At 45.4% G+C, this 18,617-nt stretch overlaps 1 protein-coding gene and 1 long non-coding RNA gene across 6 annotated transcripts in view; one reads left to right on the forward strand and one right to left on the reverse strand.

The window, feature by feature from the left end:
• Positions 1 to 12,623: 12,623 nt before the first annotated feature.
• Positions 12,624 to 17,503, reverse strand: LOC138801167 (uncharacterized). 2 transcript variants are annotated; one of them, XR_011364569.1, is made up of 3 exons: positions 17,439 to 17,503; positions 13,398 to 13,521; positions 12,624 to 12,840 (listed from the first exon to the last, which is right to left on the reverse strand). It is a non-coding gene; the product is annotated as an uncharacterized lncRNA (long non-coding RNA). The 2 variants fall into 2 exon arrangements; XR_011364570.1 differs by having other exon boundaries at positions 17,399 to 17,462.
• Positions 17,504 to 17,794: 291 nt separating this feature from the next.
• SNX29 (sorting nexin 29) overlaps positions 17,795 to 18,617 on the forward strand; it is a 394,719-nt gene continuing 393,896 nt past the window's right edge. For 2 of the 4 annotated variants that reach the window (XR_011364568.1, XM_069983710.1), the window contains exon 1: positions 17,824 to 17,899. Coding sequence is in view for 3 of the 4 variants with exons in the window: in XM_069983710.1 (XP_069839811.1) it covers positions 17,881 to 17,899 (19 nt within the window). In the remaining variant the exon portion in view is untranslated. Of the gene's footprint in view, positions 17,900 to 18,617 lie in introns of all 4 variants that reach the window. The other 2 variants (XM_069983707.1, XM_069983706.1) reach the window with 2 other exon arrangements.

Raw genomic sequence — 18,617 nt, forward strand, 5'->3', positions numbered from 1 at the left:
GACACTGTTAGATAGATGTTGGGACAAGGAGACAAACGGTACCTTTCTATCTGACCATGCCTCCAAAATGTAGAAAACGGCTTTTTTTTCTTAGTTTTAAGTGTCATAGAGGTGTTCCCAAGCCCCTAAAGTGTCGCATGTCGGAAAGCCTCCTCGCTCCCTCTCCCATTGATACAGTACGTTAATCCAGGGATTATTCCAATCGCCATTTTGGAGTAGGGAAGGAATTTTTTTGGTATCTGCCTTATAGGGGTTTTTGCCTTACTCTGGATCAACACAGTAGCGTTTCTCTAGGTTGAACCTGATGGACTATTGTCTTCTTTCAACCTTATTAACTATGTTACTATATTACAACCCTGTTCCTACTTGATTGGAAGTCAGGACTCGGCTTCCAGCACCAAGCCCTGTTTCCAAATGTCATGGCTGCACACAGTGTAAATGTATGGCACAGGGGCAATATTTGGAAACAGGCTTCAGAGCAGGAAGCACTGCAGTGTAGTTTTTAATATAAATATGAATGTAGTGTTTTTAAAGTGACTCTGTACCCACAATCTGACCCCCCCCCCCCCCCCCCCCCCCAAACCACTTGTACCTTCAGATAGCAGCTTTTAAGCCAAGATCTGTCCTTGGGTCTGTTCGGCAGGGGATGCAGTTATTGTGCTAAAAATTTACTTTTAATCCTACAGCGCTGTGTCTAACGGTCGGGGCTTACATTGGTATATGCATTAGGCTGGCACACCCTCTCTGTCCTTCCTCCCCACCCTCCGCATCATTAGGAATGCTCCAGGCAGATTGCTTCCTATTCCCCACCTGTGTGCATAATGAACATGGGCTGGATCGTTATTACACCTGTGCAAAGCTCAAACAGCAGTAAATGTTCCTGGATCATTCCTAATGATGAGGAGGGTGGGGAGGAAGGACAGAGAGGTTGTGCCAGCCTCATGCATATACAAATGCAAGCCCCGGCCGTTAGACACATCGTTGTAGGATTAAAAGTTGTTTTTAGGACAATAACTGCATCACCTGCTGAACGGACCCCAGGACAGATCTTGGATTAAAAGCAGCTGTCCAAAGGTACAAGTTTTAACGTACTTTTTTATTAGTTTAATTCTCCCAGAGGCAGTTCCATTGCACAGCAGCTGAGTTAGGACACACCATTAGGGAAGTCTAAGTAAGGCTACGTTCACACAGAGCAAAAGGGGCAGATTACGCGAGGAAATATTTCCGCCTGAAATCAACTGACGCTGAATTCCGAGCAGAATATAAGCAGAATGTAAGCAGAATCCCTGCGTATTCCACTAGGAAAGTGTTCAGCTCGTAATCAGCTCTTGACAAATTCAGCGCGGAATACTCGAGGAATCCGCGCTGAATCCGCATGCATTCAGCGCTGAAATTCAGCGAGTATTTGGCGAGTAAACTAGACTATACTCGAATATATACTAGAATCCTCCTCCCCCCTTTTTTCCCCATTTCCACGCTGATTCAGCGCATAATTTCCGCTTGTATTATGCTTGTATTCCGCACTGAATACGCGCGTATTCCGCACTGAAACAGAGAATCAGAGCCCCATTGCTTTGTATAGGCTTCCGCTAGCGGAAGAATGAACATGTTCATTCTTCTGGCGGAAAGCGGATTAGTTCAGTGCGGAAATTCCACCGTGTGAACTGCAGAACAGAATTTCCATTCAACGCAATGGAAATTAGCTCTGCACCTATTTTAACGGCTGAAATTTTAGCGCTGATTCAGCTTTTGCTCTGTGTGAACGAGCCCTAAAGTCTAGGTAAAAAGTGGTTATTCAGAACCTTTATCCCTCACACTGGAGGACCTAGTATCTTTCCAATATATGGATGTGTTGTAAAATGAATGAGAACTTTGTAATGTTCTTTTTCCCTGTGCTGCTGCTGCAGCAGGGGCCTCTGCTGCCTCATTCTCTTCCAGAGTACAGTGGTCCTACTATGTCTTTGTTGTTACCAAAAAATGTTAATAAAAATGTTCTGATTGAAAAAAGAGTACAGATCATTGCTAGGGATCTCTGCCACATTGTGATCAGCCTAGAGGGGTTTTCTATTATTTCTATTTTTACTTTTTATCAATGGTATATTCCTAGGACAGACAAACAATATTTGATCAGTGGGGGTCTAATTCCCAACACCACTATTGATCTGCGCTTCATATTCCGTCTGGCACAGGTCCATACGTTTGGTGGCTGATATACCTAGTAATGCAGCATGAACAACTGAGATGTTATGTGGATGGGGAGCTACACCCGCCTGACATTTGTAAAGATTCTTATCAGAATAATTCTGATTTTTGTGTATGCGATAAGTGATTTATTCCAGCCAATATTTCTGGAATAGACTTTACAAATCATGTGGGCCCATGGGCCATCAACCTAGCAGGTAACAACAGTGGAAGAGGGAAAAAATAATTGAGAAAAATAGACTTCCTTTCGAGCTTAACCATTATTAGTTTTATCTGTCTAAATATGTCCACTGGGTCTTATAACATATTGCTTTCTTGCTTATAGTGTCATTATGGTGCCTATTACCTATATGTGGTCTTGTCTGTTACCTGGGTATACTGTGTAATTTACCATATGCCATCTACTAGTGTTTATTACATTGGTAATCTGTGAATGGGTGTTATTACAGGTCCAGGCTTCAGACTACTATTTAATCTTTCTTTATTCTCTCTGATATACTGTGATTTATCATAATGGGGAAAGATGTCAGAATTATAGTATTACAGTACCATATGACCTCCATTTACAGTAGGTTTACCATTATGAACCCGCTGTGATGCCAAATGTTTTCTTTTCTAACATGACAAGTACCATGTCTTTTCATTGTTCATGGTCTTGTTGGCTACCTTGTATGCTATGATATGAGAAGCATTGTGGGCGTCTATAGAGGGCTCAGGTGTATGATCATTCGGAAACTAGCATTAGTGGGGTTTCCTCTTTATTTTTTTTTTGGACAGGTCTCTGCTCCAAAGAACATAAGTGCTCTCTCTGGACATATACAGCGCTGCCCAAAAGTAGTGGCACCCCTGCAATTCTGTCAGATAATACTCAATTTCTTCGAGAAAATAATTGCAATCACAAATGCTTTAGTAATAATATCTTCATTTTTTTGCTTGCAATGAAAAAAACACAAAAGAGAATAAAAAAAGTCAAATCATTGATCATTTTACACAAAACTCCAAAAATGGTCAGGAAAAAAGGATTGGCACCTTCAACCTAATACTTGGTAGCACAACCTTTAGACAAAATAACTGTGAACTACCGCTCCCGGTAACCATTAATGAGTTTTTACAATGCTCTGCTGGAATTTTAGACCATTCTTCTTTGGCAAATTGCTCCAGGTCCCTGAGATTTGAAGGGTGCCTTCTCCAAACTGCCATTTTGAGATCTCTCCACAGGTGTTCTATGGGATTCAGATCTGGACTCATTGCTGGCCACTTTAGAAGTCTCCAGTGCTTTCTCTCAAACCATTTTCTAGTGCTTTTTGAAGCGTGTTTTGGGTCATTGTCCTGCTTGAAGACCCATGACCTCTGAGGGAGACCCAGCTTTTTCACACTGGGCCCTACATTATGCTGCAAAATTTGTTTGTAGTCTTCAGACTTCATAATGCCATGTACACAGTCAAGCAGTCCAGTGCCAGAGGCAGCAAAGCAACCCCAAAACATCAGGAAACCTCCGCCATGTTTGACTGTAGGGACCGTGTTCTTTTCTTTGAGGGCCTCTTTTTTTCCCCTGTAAACTCTATGTTGATGCCTTTTCCCAAAAAGCTCTACTTTTGTCTCATCTGACCAGAGAACATTCTTTCAAAAAGTTTTTGGCTTTCTCAGGTAAGTTTCTGGGTCAGAAGTGGTGTCTTCCTGGGTATCCTACCATAGAATCCCTTTTCATTCAGATGCCGACGGATAGTACAGGTCGACACTGTTGTACCCTCGGACTGCAGGGCAGCTAGAACTTGTTTGGATGTTAGTCAAGGTTCTTTAGCCACTATCCGCACAATCTTTCGTTGTAATCTCTCGCCAATTTTTCTTTTCCGTCCACATCTAGGGAGGTTAGCCACAGTGCCATGAGCTTTAAACTTCTCGATGACACTGCGCACGGTAGACACAGGAACATTCAGGTCTTTGGAGATGGACTTGTAGCCTTGAGATTGCTCATGCTTCCTCACAATTTGGCTTCTCAAGTCATAAGACAGTTCTTCTTTCTTTTCTCCATGCTCAATGTGATACTCACAAGGACACAGGATAGAGGTTGCGTCAACTTTAATCCATTTCAACTGGCTGCAAGTGTGATTTAGTTATTGCCACCACCTGTTATGTGGCACAGGTAAGTAACAGGTGCTGTTAATTACACAAATTAGAGAAGCAACACATGATTTTTCTAGGGGTGCCAATACTTTTGTCTACCCCTTTTTTATGTTTGGCATGGAATTATATCCAATTTGGCTTTTTGACAATTCTTTTTGTGGTTTTCCATTGAAGACAAATTAAATGAATAGGTTAATACCAAAGCATTTGTGATTGCAATCATTTTCTGGAAGACATTGAGTATTATCTGACAGAATTGCAAGGGTGCCAACACTTTTGCCCAGCACTGTAGTTATTATTTTTTTTGTAAATCTGTTTTTATTATAATTTTCAAAAATACAATTTTAGAAAAGAAAATAAGAATATAAGCATATAAGAAAATAGGAATCAGGTTACATGTCACAGAAGGGGCAATCCTGAAAACAAGACACTGGTAAAAGTGTAGCAAACAGGAGAGTTCCCACTGCAAGTGATTCAAATGTACAACCATATTGCAAATAAAGCTATCATTGTAATAATGCACACCGTGTCAGTCATCTCTACAGTTATACATCTTGGCTGCACCAATCCCAGAAGGCACGGAATAGTATATTGAACTAAATTATTGTCAGTGAATGCAGTCTAAAAACCTGACAGTGAGGCATCAGAGTATCCATCTACGGATGGGTAAGAAAAGAAAAAGAATAACATAGAAATGAGAGGGTTAAAGGAGGAAGGGGGTCAGCTAATAGGAGGAAAACATATAGTTATCATTTGAGGGAAGATTTATCAAACATGGTGTAAAGTGAAAATGGCTCAGTTGCCCCTAGCAACCAATCAGATTCCACCTTTCATTTCTCAAAGAAGCTTTGAAGAATAAAAGGTGGGATCTGATTGGTTGCTAGGGGCAACTGGGCCAGCTTCACATTACAATATGTTTGATAAATCCCCCCTTAGGCCCCGTTCCCACTGAGCAAAACTAGCGGAATTCAGCGGCAGAATTGTCCGCCGCGGAATGCCGTTAGCCTCCCTCTCATAGTGGGAGTCTATGGGAGGCGCGCGCTCCTGCTTTGTCCGCGCTGAAGAATGAACACCTCCTCACCTTGCTGTCCCCTTCCCCCCGCACATCTTGATAAATTTCCCCCATAATCTATCTGGCCCACATTACCTTTGTTATTTACATTGTTATCTACCTGACAATTTATGACCTCACATTTCGGACTACATATTTGTATATGGCCCAGTGGACCTTTTTTAACATATCACTAATAAAGGTTACGTTTTATGGAATAGTTGTCAGCTGATCTATTTAGGGTGATCCCATAGATAAGAGTAGTGCTATGTGTTTCTTATTTCATCTATCCCCTATAGCTTGTAAGAAATAAAATGTGGCAAGCACATAAATGATACAAGTCCCCATAGATTGTGCAGCAGAAGTGTGTAAAAGCGTGGAATTTCCATTGGCGACATGCTTGCTGCTCAAGTGATGCTGGAACTTGCACAGCTTTTGCCTGGTTTTACACTTACTGCTTTGCATATCTCTTTGCTTGAGCAAGTTCTTGGTTTTGCTCAGTGTTTCTTTTCTATTTTCCTTTTTCTTTTAACAAAACAACTACCGTGAATTCATGACGCACCCGTGCAGGTTAATGTAGGACATCTTACTCTGCTTATCTCACATGCTGATTGCTGTCTTTCTTGTGTGATTTATAATGCAAATATCTTATATTAGGCAATGTAACTATTGAACTATGAAAACTATTATTTTAATAGTGTTATATGACATTTCTTAATAATACAGTCATGGCCAAAAGTTTTGAGAATGACACAAATATTAATTTTTACAAAGTCTACTGCTTCAGTTTTTAAAATGGCAATTTGCATATACTCCAGAATGTTATAAAGAGTGATCAGCTTAACAGCAATTACTTGCAAAGTCAATATTTGCCTAGAAAATGAACTTTATCCTCCAAAACACATTTCAACATCATTGCAGCCCTGCCTTAAAAGGACCAGCCAACATCGTTTTAGTGATTGCTCCATTAACACAGGTGTGGGTGTTGATGAGGATAGGGCTGTGGATCAATCTGTCATGATTAAGTAAGAATGACACCACTGGACACTTTAAAAGGAGGCTGGTGCTTGGCATCATTGTTTCTCTTCTGTTAACCATGGTTATCTCTAAAGAAACACGTGCAGTCATCATTGCACTGCACAAAAATAGCCTAACAGGGAAGAGTATCGCAGCTAGAAATATTGCACCAAAGTCAACAATCTATCGCATCATCAAGAACTTCAAGGAGAGAGGTTCCATTGTTGCCAAAAAGGCTCCAGGGCGCCCAAGAAAGACCAGAAAGCGCCAGGACCGTCTCTTAAAAGTGTTTCAGCTGCAGGATCGGGCTACCAGCAGTGCAGAGCTTGCTCAGGAATGGCAGCAGGCAAGTGTGAGTGCATCTGCACAAACTGTGAGGCGGAGACTCTTGGAGCAAGGCCTGGTCTCAAGGAGGGCAGCAAAGAAGCCACTTCTCTCCAGAAAAAACATCAGGGTCAGACTGATATTCTGCAAAAGGTACAGGGAGTGGACTGCTGAGGACTGGGGTAAAGTCATTTCCTCTGATGAATCCCCTTTATAATTGTTTGGGACATCTAGAAAATAGCTTATTCGGAGAAGATGAGGTGAGCGCTACCACCAGTCTTGTCTCATGCCAACTGTAAAGCATCCTGAAACCATTCATGTGTGGGGTTGCTTCTCAGCCAAGGGAATCGTCTCTCTCACAGTCTTGCCTAAAAACACAGACATGAATAAAGAATGGTACCAGAATGTCCTTCAAGAGCAACGTCTCCCAACCGTCCAAGAGCAGTTTGGCGATCAACAATGCCTTTTCCAGCATGATGGAGCACCTTGCCGTAAAGCAAAGATGATAACTAAATGGCTCAGGGAACAAAACATAGAGATTTTGTCTCCATGGCCTGGAAACTCCCCAGATCTTAATCCCATTGAGAACTTGTGGTCAATCATAAAGAGACGGGTGGACAAACAAAAACCAACAAATTCTGACAAAATGCAAGCATTGATTGTGCAAGAATGGACTGCTATCAGTCAGGATTTGGTCCAGAAGTTAATTGAGAGCATGCCAAGGAGAATTGCAGAGGTCCTGAAGAAGAAGGGTCAACACTGCAAATATTGACTTGCTGCATTAACTCATTCTAGCTGTCAATATAAGCTTTTGTTACTTATAATATGATTGCAATTATATTTCTGTATGTGATAAAAACGTCTGACAAACACACATAAAAACCAGAGGGAAGCAGATCATGTGAAAATATAATATTTGTGTCATTCTCAAAACTTTTGGCCATGACTGTATATTTGCAAATTAGAAGTGTTTTTGATTAATTAATATGACTTTTTTTTCCCATTTATAATGTGCTCTCAGTGGTTGTCCTTACCCAGTTTTGTCTATACTGAAAACTCACTGGAGAAAACTTTGTAATCTTGTGTAACTAATAGCCATCCACAATGCTGTAGCTGTAGAGCACTGCTGTCCAACCATAGCTCTCCAGCTGTTACAAGACCACAACTCCCATCACAAGATGACAGTTGCAAAATACAGCTGTGGTCAGACGGATGTTGGGGCACCATTTTTGATGAGTTTCTTTCATTTAGAAAATTCCTACTTGTTAAAAATATCCAAAGGAACAGAAGCACCAGTCTGAGCCATTAAAAAAAATGTAAAGGGCCAGATGACACAATCCTCATTATAAGTATGCCTATCTTCAATGTGGGTGCAGACTGACTGTTGCAATCACGTTTTTTTTGCTGCAGTGCCGAGTGGTGGCACAGCATCATTCTCTTTCAACCCCCACCCCAGCTACTGAGTGTGGCTCACAGTGCCCTCTACTGTCCACACAGTTAGGTGTCAGGCCACGCTCTATTGGCCAACATATCTTAAAGAGGATGTATGACGCGGCTCTATTGATTCTAACAGAGCCGCGTCATAGAGTCACATCAGGTACATCCACTTTAATCTGACCCGTGGATAAACGGCGCCGTCACAGGCAAGCCGGTACCCTGGTCCGTTTTTCGATCCGCGGACCGGTTCCCGTGTACTTGGCCTTCTACGCATGGGTATCAGGCACAGGAAGCACAGGAGACTGCCCGCCCCCAGTGGGAGGGAATTCCCTCCCCTCTATGACGCGGCTCTGTTAGAATCAATGGTGGATCGGAAAACGGACCGCGGCACCGGCTTGTCTGTGATGGCACCGTTCTATCCACGGGTCAGATTCAAGAGGATGTACCTGATAGTACATCCTCTTTAATGTCTCAGCATGTCATGCGATCATCTTACCACATGGTGGCAGTATCTCAGTTACACAATGACAGAAGACAAGCTAGAGCATATATATATATATATATATATATATATATATATATATATATATATATTGTATTTGCAAACTATTGATGAATCTATCGATTCTGAACAGTGGACAGTTAAAAAGTTTTTGCTTTTTATTAAAGGTGAAGTCCAGCCCAAAGCTAAATTAAAGTATGTGCATTTTTCCCTCCATTTACTTTTGCATCAAGTCAATTCCTTGATAAAATGGGGACATCACAACACACTGTATAAGCCCCTGGGGTCCGGGCTGGGTTGGGCTGTGTGCGATGACAGCAGCCTTCCTAACATTGCAATTTCTGGGGATCTGTCCCACCTGCACTGTGCCATCAGCTGGATCCATCAGTCGGTCCCGCGAGTGTGTGCCGCTCTGCCTCCTCTCCTCCTCCCGCCTGCTTGCCGGGACTGAAGTCTAGAGTGAGCCCCAGCACCCTCCCGCTGCGGTAATCAGGCTGCTAGGTGGTGTGGGGCTGCTCTAGATGGCTCTGTCTTCTTCTGTCTCCTCACGCTGTAGCTGTCATCCTGTTTGCTACCACACAGCAGCGGCGTGAGGAGACAGAGCCATCCAGAGTAGCCCCACATCACCAAGCAGCCTTATTATCACAGCGTGAGAGTGCCATGGCTCACTCTAGACTTCAGTCCCAGCGAGCAGGTGAGAGGAGGAGAAGAGGCAGAGCGGCACACACACGGGGGAACTATGCTGCCACACACGTTTCCTTTTACCGACCAACACCAGAGGGGGATCCAGCTGACGTCACAGTGGGAAAGGTCCCCAGAAATCAGGATGTTAGGCAGGCTGCTGTGATCGCACACACCAAAGCAGCCACCACCTCACAGCCCAGCCACAGTGAGTCATGACGTCACCGTTTTATCAAGAAATTTAAGACTTGATACAGTCGTAAGTGGAGGAAAAAACACTGTGGGGGAAACTTATGAAAGGGTGTAAATATACACCTGGTGTAAACTGCCCAACGCAACCAATCACAGCTCCTCTTATATTCTACCAGAGCTGAAAGCTGAGCTGTGATTAATTGCTGTGGGCAGTTTACACCAGGTGTATATTTACACCCTTTCATGAATCTCCAACTATATGTGCATTTCCCATAATAAGTGTCTTTTGAGAATTTGTATAATTTTTATGTTGCTATTAAACACTTTAATTTAGCTTAGGATGGACTTCTCCTTTAACTAGTTGAAGACACTGGTATAGGACAAGTATACTTTCACTAACTGCAGGCATGAAGCGATCTCTGTTGCTGTTTTTTTAATTGTTTGGATGTCACTATCAACACTGACAGCCACATAGAAAAAGTACAGCCGCACATCAATGGTAGTTCAGTGTTTGGATTAGTTTCCCAATTGGATTGGCTCCCTATGGCATTAAGAGGCCTTCTGAATGCCTCAGTGGCTGAGGTGACTGATCCGTCTACAATCTGTATCTGACTGTATCGGCAGAGTGCCAGTAAATCAATTCAGTGTTCAAGCACAGAGCAAGCAATTGAATGATTTAAGTCCCCTAAGGGAACTTAAAAAGTATAAAGAAAATATAAACATCTTAATAAAAATATAGAAAACTTCCCTTCAATATAAAACTGCAAATTACCCTTTTTTCTATGAATAAAAATAAACATATCTGGTATTGACACATGCAGAAATGTCCAAACTATTAAAACATGGTCTTAATGAAACTGCATAGCAAATGGTGCAAAAGTAAAAAATATACCAAATGCCAGAATTTGTGTTAGAAGTAGATGTGGATTCCTTTCTTTAAGAAGATGTAGTGCCCAGAAGGCTATTACCATCAGCCACACATGGATGTGTGTGATCATGTTAGGGCCAGTTCACATGGAGTAAAACTGGCAGAATTCCGCCAGCCTCCATGTCACACAGGCAGTCTATGGGAGGGCTCACGCACCTCCTCTCTCCATGCCTCTCTGCTCAGGAGAATTGACATGTCAATTGTTCCACGCAGAGAGAGGAGGCGCGAGCCGGAGCGGCTTCTTTCTGGTCCCATGGTGTTGTTCAAATCAGGCGCATGCTCACTTCAGCTTCTGCAGTGAATCCTATTCTCTGCCTTGTAATTGAACGCCGGAAGTCACGCGCTTCCTTAGAGAATGCATTGAAGCATGTGAGATCCGGCGTATAATCACAGGACAGAGAAGATGAATCACAGCAGAGGCAGATGTGAGCGCGCGCCGGATTTGAACGTCGCCGCGGGACCAGAACGAAGCAGCGCTGTGGGCCACTGATAAGCTGTGGTGAGTATATGTTCCAGCGCCTTCTGGGCGGGCCAATAATATTTGTGAACTGCTTTTTTAAGCTCTGGTAATATGAATGAGGGGCTGTGAATGCTTGCTGTGGGCAGTTTACACTAGTCTACATTTTGCACCCTTTGATAAATCTGGGCCTAAGGGTAGAAACACACACACCGGCTCCACAGTGAATTTCACGCTGCTGATTTGCAGCAAAATCGGTTGAGGATCCCTTGCCTGTCATTTTCAAGGAGAATATATACTTGCAGCGGGATTGACAACCTGCTGCTAGTATGTAAGTGACAGCCCCCTTACCCCCCCCCCCCCACACACACACTGGCCGGAGCATACATTACCTGCTCCACCCTCTGGCTTGCTTTGGACGTTCCAGGCTGGATGTCCTGCTCAGCCAATCAGTGCGCTGCCCCGCTGCAGCACACTGATTGGTCGGGAGCCAGACGTCGGGAGCCCCGAAGCAAGCCGGATCATGGAGCAGGTAATGTATGTACCATCCACCGGGGGTTAGGGGGGCTGCCACTTACATGACAATCCCGCTGCGAGTATGTATTCTCATTGAAAATCACAGGCGAGGGATTTCTCAGTGAATTTGCAGCGTGAAATCCAGGTTTTGCTAATATAATTGATGGCCTGTCCATAGGTAAGGTCATCCACCACTGACTGGCGGGGTGCCAACAACCACAGCATAGACTATAAATCATATTAGCCTAGAGTGGAGACCCCCTTTAAAGTAAGTGTCTTCTCTCTATACTGTATATGATGCAGTATTGTCAGTCTTTTCTCAGTGTACAAACAATAAGCTGAGAACATTTTATTCTGTATCGATTTTTACCACTTCTGTATCGATTTTTACCACTTGTGCAGGGGATTATAACACTTGGAGACGCTTTTATCATTAATGCTGTGAAGGATAAATGGACTTTTATCAAACTATAATGGAGTTAGAGAAAAACTCCAGAATCAAACACAAACTTTCCTGTTGTTAGCCACAAATAAAAAGTGGCCAGATTTTTAGGGCTGCTTCTAGTTTGTTACCTTGATGTAAAGGGGTTGTGACTTACATGCGCCAAATTTTGGTGCCGTAATACTAAGCCGACTAATGGTGCAAACTAAATGTCCAAGTACTTTAGAGAAAAGTCAGCCAAGTCTGACAACTTCAGCAAGACCAGATAAATGAATATAGTGCACGGGGCTTCCCTGCTCTACCAGAGCAGATGATGTTGGGGGAGAGAAGAGTGCGGCATGTTGGATTTCAACTGCCCAATCCTATTGTCCTCAGAGTGATAAGCTACTGCCAGCGCTGTCTGCTGAATCTCTGGTCTCTTTAGCACAAGGGAAACACAACTCGCAGACTGAATGTTCAGTGTATGAAGTGGTTTTATTATGGTGTCGCACTGCACCTGAATTAAGTCCGCCACAAGTAATAGGAAATGTGCGCCACAATAATAAATCAGAAGGATAATACTCAGAAGGATTTAAAAACCCTCATACAGAAAACCCCACACTATTAATAAATTCTCTCCAATGACTTCTGATTGCAAGTGAGAGAAATGTTACTGAACAACAAAAGAAAACTCCAGCGCCTTAAAATTAAATTTTTTATTTTAACTCACAACATGAAACCAAAGTGTTTCAGGAGTCTGAGATCATCCTAAATCATGGTTGTGACAATCATCCTGGTGTGTCGGATGCAGCCTTGGGCTGTCTATGGCAGTATCCCAACCTATAAATGCATCTTTGTTTTCCAGGACTCCGTAGGGCTGCCTCCGACTTCTTCAGCTACTGGTATTCAAATGCAAAACGATCGGACTCAAGCGTGCTCACGTTGTGTTCATATGTAATAGAGATGTGTTTTCCATGTGGTAAAGAGCCTAGGGATACAACAGAAATAATCTGTTTATTAAAAAAAAAACAAAAAAAAAAACAAAACATTTGGAGCACAATTACCTTCAACGCAACACCATAATATTAAAATGCACACAAGACAAAATTGAACCTGGCACACAAACTGAAAAGAAAAACAAACTTTTGATTTCACTTGAGTAAATTGTCCCCAATATGTCCCATCAGACAATTCCAAAATATGGAATGGAGGCAGACAGGGGCGTAGCTAGGATTTATAGGGCCCCATAGCAAAAAACTGTACGGTGCCCCATGAATCCTGTACGCTCCCCTACCCCCCCTGCCAAACACAGACATTGACGCACATATACACACACAGAGGCACCATTAAAACATATACAGATACGCCACTGACCAGGGGCGGATTAAGGATACCATGGGCCCCGGGCGGTTCAGAAATTGTGGGCCCCCTGCTAACCATGCCCCCTCTAGCCCTGTCCCCACCCCACTAACCTCCGCCATACAGGAGGCTGCTGATGCTGTTGCTGTCTATGGGACACTTCAGCTGATAATGACAAGGACTTACAGGAGGCGACTTCTCTCCATGAGGGATGTTTTGCTAAATCAAAGTTGTTCCTTTTTCCTTTTCCTCTCCATCTGGCTCCGGCCATCATGAAGACTTCCCCGGCAATGACTCGTTCCCACAGGATCTGTCAGACAGACATTTAAGACTCCTCACTCCAGCATCATCCTCATCTCTATACAAAGTCCACATCTGCTTCACCCAGTAACCGTGCTCCCACTGTGCCCCATATAAGCCCCTCTGTGTAGCATCCCCCCATATATATACCCCCTCAGTAGCATCCCCTCCATGTATAGCCCCCTCAGTAGCATCCCCCATATATAGCCCCCTCAGTAGCATCCCCCCATTTATTTATATATAGCCCCCTCAGTAGCATCCCCCCATATATTTATATATAGCCCCCTCAGTAGCATCCCCCCATATATTTATATATAGCCCCCTCAGTAGCATCCCCCCATATATATATATATACCCCCTGTGTAGCATCCCCCTCCATATATACCCCGTCTGTAGCATCCCCCTCCATATATACCCCCTCTGTAGCATCCCCCTCCATATATACCCCCTCTGTAGCATCCCCCTCCATATATACCCCCTCTGTAGCATCCCCCTCCATATATACCCCCTCTGTAGCATCCCCCTCCATATATACCCCCTGTGCAGCATCCCCCTCCATATACCCCCTCTGTAGCATACCCCTCCATATATACCCCCTCTGTAGCATCCCCCTCCATATATACCCCCTGTGCAGCATCCCCCTCCATATATACCCCCTCTGTAGCATCCCCCTCCATATATACCCCCTGTGCAGCATCCCCCTCCATATATACCCCCTGTGTAGCATCCCCCTCCATATATACCCCCTGTGCAGCATCCCCTCCATATATACCCCCTCTGTAGCATCCCCCTCCATATATACCCCCTGTGCAGCATCCCCCTCCATATATACCCCCTGTGTAGCATCCCCCTCCATATATACCCCCTGTGCAGCATCCCCTCCATATATACCCCCTGTGTAGCATCCCCCTCCATATATATCCCCTGTGTAGCATATACCCCCTCCATATATACCCCGTGTAGCATCCCCCTCCATATATACCCCCTGTGTAGCATCCCCCTCCATATATATCCCCTGTGTAGCATCCCCCTCCATATATACCCCCTCTGTAGCATATACCCCCTCCATATATACCCCCTCTGTAGCATATACCCCCTCCATATATACCCCCTCTGTAGCATATACCCCCTCCATATATACCCGCCGCTGACTCCCTGCTGCCCGCCCGCGCCGCTGACTCCCACTATCCGGCCGGCCGCCGCTCCTCACACAATCCGGCCGGCCGCGTCAGCCCTCACCCACCCCGGGGGTGGGTGAGGGCTGACGCGGCCAGCATGCAGGAGTAGAGAGCGGCGGTCGGCCGGATAGTGGGAGTCAGCGGTGCGGGTGGGCAGCGGAGAATACTGTGCTATAGTGTTTGAAGCCGGGAGGAGGAGGTCGGACCGGTGGAGGGGGCATGAAGAGTGGCACTTGTGTGAGCGGCGGCGGCGCGGGCGGTGATAGATAGCACAGGTACTACTCCCCCATTATCTGCAGATAATGGGGGAGTAGTACTTTGTATATGTGCCCAGCACATAACATTTTACCATAACATGTATGATGGAATTCCAAATATATTATTTATGAAGATATAAATTGGTGAAATTGCAAAAAAGAATGCAATATGGTAACGTTTGGGGGGTTCCTGTGTCTACGTAATGCACTATATGGTAAAAGCGACATGATACAATTATTCTATAGGTCAGTCCGAACACAACCATATGCAGGTTACACAGATTCTCTAATGTTATATATTTTTTTTTAAATGAAATCCTTTTTTTTGGCAATTAATTATCAATAAAATGGGCCTATTGTGACGCTTCTAACAGTTTTATTTTTTCACCTACGGGCTGTATGGGGTGTCATTTTTTCCGCCATGATCTCTAGTTTTTATTAATACCATATTTGCGTTTAAGGAGTTAATGACACGCGGCAGCGCGATCGCTGCAGCGTGTCATTACCGGTGAGGTCCCGGCTGCTGATTGCAGCCGGCCCCCACCTGCTATGAAGCGCGCTCCGCTCCGGAGCACGCTTCATAGCGGGAGAAACACCCAGGGCGTACAGTTACGCCCTAGGTCGTCTGGGGACAGACTTCCATGGCGTAACTATACGCCCTGGGTCGTCTAGGGGTTAAGGGAAATAGCAGTATATGAGCATTTCCCATAATTAATGTACATTAGAAAATTGTACAACTTTCCATAAGTAATAACATATAAAAAATTTATTTTGCCCGGACTTCTATTAAACATTGCAAGTGAACTAAGTCTGGAGCTGGACATTCATCTTTCCATGTATTGTTTGCCGAAAAGCAGTCCTGTTCGTACCTTGCACAACCGCCTCCAAGACTTTGCCCGGGCCTCCCCCATACTCTGGAACTCACTACCCCGACACATCCGTCTCTCATCCACCATCAAGTCCTTCAAAAGTAACCTGAAAACCCATCTCTTCAGACTAGGCTTCAACCTATAATTCTGCATCACACTTGACTGGCTGCACTTTACCTCCTGTTTTCGTCCCTGTACCTTATATTATAGATTGTGAGCCCTCGCGGGCAGGGTCCTCTTGCCCCATGTACCAGCCTGTCTTTTACCTTCATGTAATGTGGTTTGATCTTGTATTGTTCCTGTTTGTCACCCCTATCGCTTGTATTGTGCTCTGGAATTAAAGGGGTTGTCCGGCGATAAAAAATTATTCACAGAATAACACACATTACAAAGTTATACAACTTTGTAATGTATGTTATGTCTGTGAATGGCCCCCTTCCCCGTGTTTCCCCCCACCCACGCTAGACCCGGAAGTGTGGTGCATTATACTCACCGCATGTCGTGTCGTCCACGGTCTCCGATCGTCAGCAGTGACGTCTTCTTCGTGAGTCCGGCGGATCTTCCCGAGTGCCGGCAACCCTCTGCAGCGTCATCCGAAGCTCAGCCGCGATTGGCTGAGCATAACTGTGCTCAGCCAATCGCGGCTGAGCGGCTGATGACGCGGCCACGTCATCAGCTGCTCAGCCGCGATTGGCTGAGCACAGTTATGCTCAGCCAATCGCGGCTGAGCTTCGGATGACGCTGCAGAGGGCGGCTGGCACTCGGGAAGATCCGCCGGACTCACGAAGAAGACGTCACTGCTGAGGATCGGAGACCGTGGTCGGCACGTGAGAGGTAATGTATAGCGCACCACACTTCCGGGTACACGGGTGGGGGTGGTGGGACACGGGGAAGGGGGCCATTCACAGACATAACATACATTACAAAGTTGTATAACTTTGTAATGTGTGTTATTCTGTGAATAATTTTTTATCGCCGGACAACCCCTTTAAGGGCGCTTTATAAATAAATAATAATTATAATGGCAGCGGTATGTAGAATTGCCAGAAGTTCCATAGACTCCATTATAATTTTGTAGACTGCTCGTATAAGCAGTTGCAGCAGAGATAAAGGGGCAGAACGTCCGTTGTTGAGTGCGTCTGCCGCTTCATTCTAGCGATCGGTGGAGGTCACACACCCAGACCCCCACCAATAGTTTTTTTAAATGATAGCTCCACTGTAAGAATGCATTGCAGTCACTGCAGGTGGAGTTCCCATCTTTTACCAGAGCATAACATCAATGACGGTCGTTATCACTCATCTTATGGGCGTGGCTTTAAATGATGGGCGGGGTTTACAAGCAGAAAACATTTGAGCTGCACAGGACACCTCTCAGGTCTGTGTCATTATAGGAGAGAAGCAATTTGCCTGTCAAGTCCATTTAATATCATAAACAGGCAAGTGGAAAGCCCCTTTAAGCGGTCAGTGCAGAGGCAGCTTCAGGACTAGCCTCCCCCTCCGCCCCTCAGCAGCGGAGCGGCCGGCGGTCTCACTTCCTCCCGGCCCTTTATTACAGTAACTTGTACAAAAAAGAATGAAGTAACCTGCGGGATTCCTTGCCCCGCCTACCCACAGCCCGCACACCTGTCCTCAAAAACGATTGGCTGAACTGTCGCCAGGACAACCAGGGGCTTCCCTCAGCTCTGTCACATGGCATTTGTATCACGTGACACGCCCCAGCTGATGTCCGTCCTGCTTGGAAGATACTATTTTGTCAAGGGGGGGGTTAAACCATCTTAATTTCTTGACGTTCTGAAAATCTCTTTAGTCATCCCCCTTCTTTGTTATGGTTTGCATTTTATTATTTAGTTGTTTCGTTATAAAAACGTCCCTACTGTGTTTAATGTATTTGCTTCAATAATAGTGTGTCAACGTGTCCAGCACACCCCCTTTATATAGTTGGAATGTTCCGCCAGTCCTGTATTCCTGTGCCTGTAGATGGGATTTACTATCCGGGGCGGAGCTGCACTTTCCGGTCTTCTGTCACTGGTGTTTATTTACCTGTGGGTGCCACAAGCCGGGCACAATGAGTGGTGAGTGCCGGGGTGAGTGAGCTGGGGCAGCGGGTCTGTGGGCAGGGACGTGCCATCAGTCCGGTGCTCCTGGCAGTGGTGTCTCCCTGTGCTGTGCACCATGTCAGGGACTACCACCCCCTGCAGACATGGGCAGGCACACCATGCTGCTGCTGTTTACTTCCTGCATTGCTGCTCTGTGCTCCAGGGAAGCCCCCTTTAAATTGTGTAGTTGTTCAGGGAATACTACATATAGACCTGGCAGCTGCCAGCAGATCCCTATGACATTTTGGGGGGCAGTAAGGTTGTATATTGGCACCAGTGCTGGAGTGTAGCAGTGTCCCTGCTCCTTGTCTCCTGGTGACAGTCCCCTGTCAGTGTCCCCCCAGCCTGTACCCCGTCAGTGTCCCCCCCAGCCTGTCCCCTGTCAGTGTCCCCCCAGCCTGTACCCCGTCAGTGTCCCCCCAGCCTGTCCCCTGTCAGTGTCCCCCCAGCCTGTCCCCTGTCAGTGTCCCCCCAGCCTGTCCCCTGTCAGTGTCCCCCCAGCCTGTCCCCTGTCAGTGTCCCCCCAGCCTGTCCCCTGTCAGTGTCCCCCCAGCCTGTCCCCGGTCAGTGTCCCCCCAGCCTGTCCCCGGTCAGTGTCCCCCCAGCCTGTCCCCGGTCAGTGTCCCCCCAGCCTGTCCCCTGTCAGTGTCCCCCCCAGCCTGTCCCCTGTCAGTGTCCCCCCCAGCCTGTCCCCTGTCAGTGTCCC

This window comes from Dendropsophus ebraccatus, chromosome 9, assembly GCF_027789765.1.
Source record: "Dendropsophus ebraccatus isolate aDenEbr1 chromosome 9, aDenEbr1.pat, whole genome shotgun sequence".
Classification (NCBI taxonomy): domain Eukaryota; kingdom Metazoa; phylum Chordata; class Amphibia; order Anura; family Hylidae; genus Dendropsophus; species Dendropsophus ebraccatus.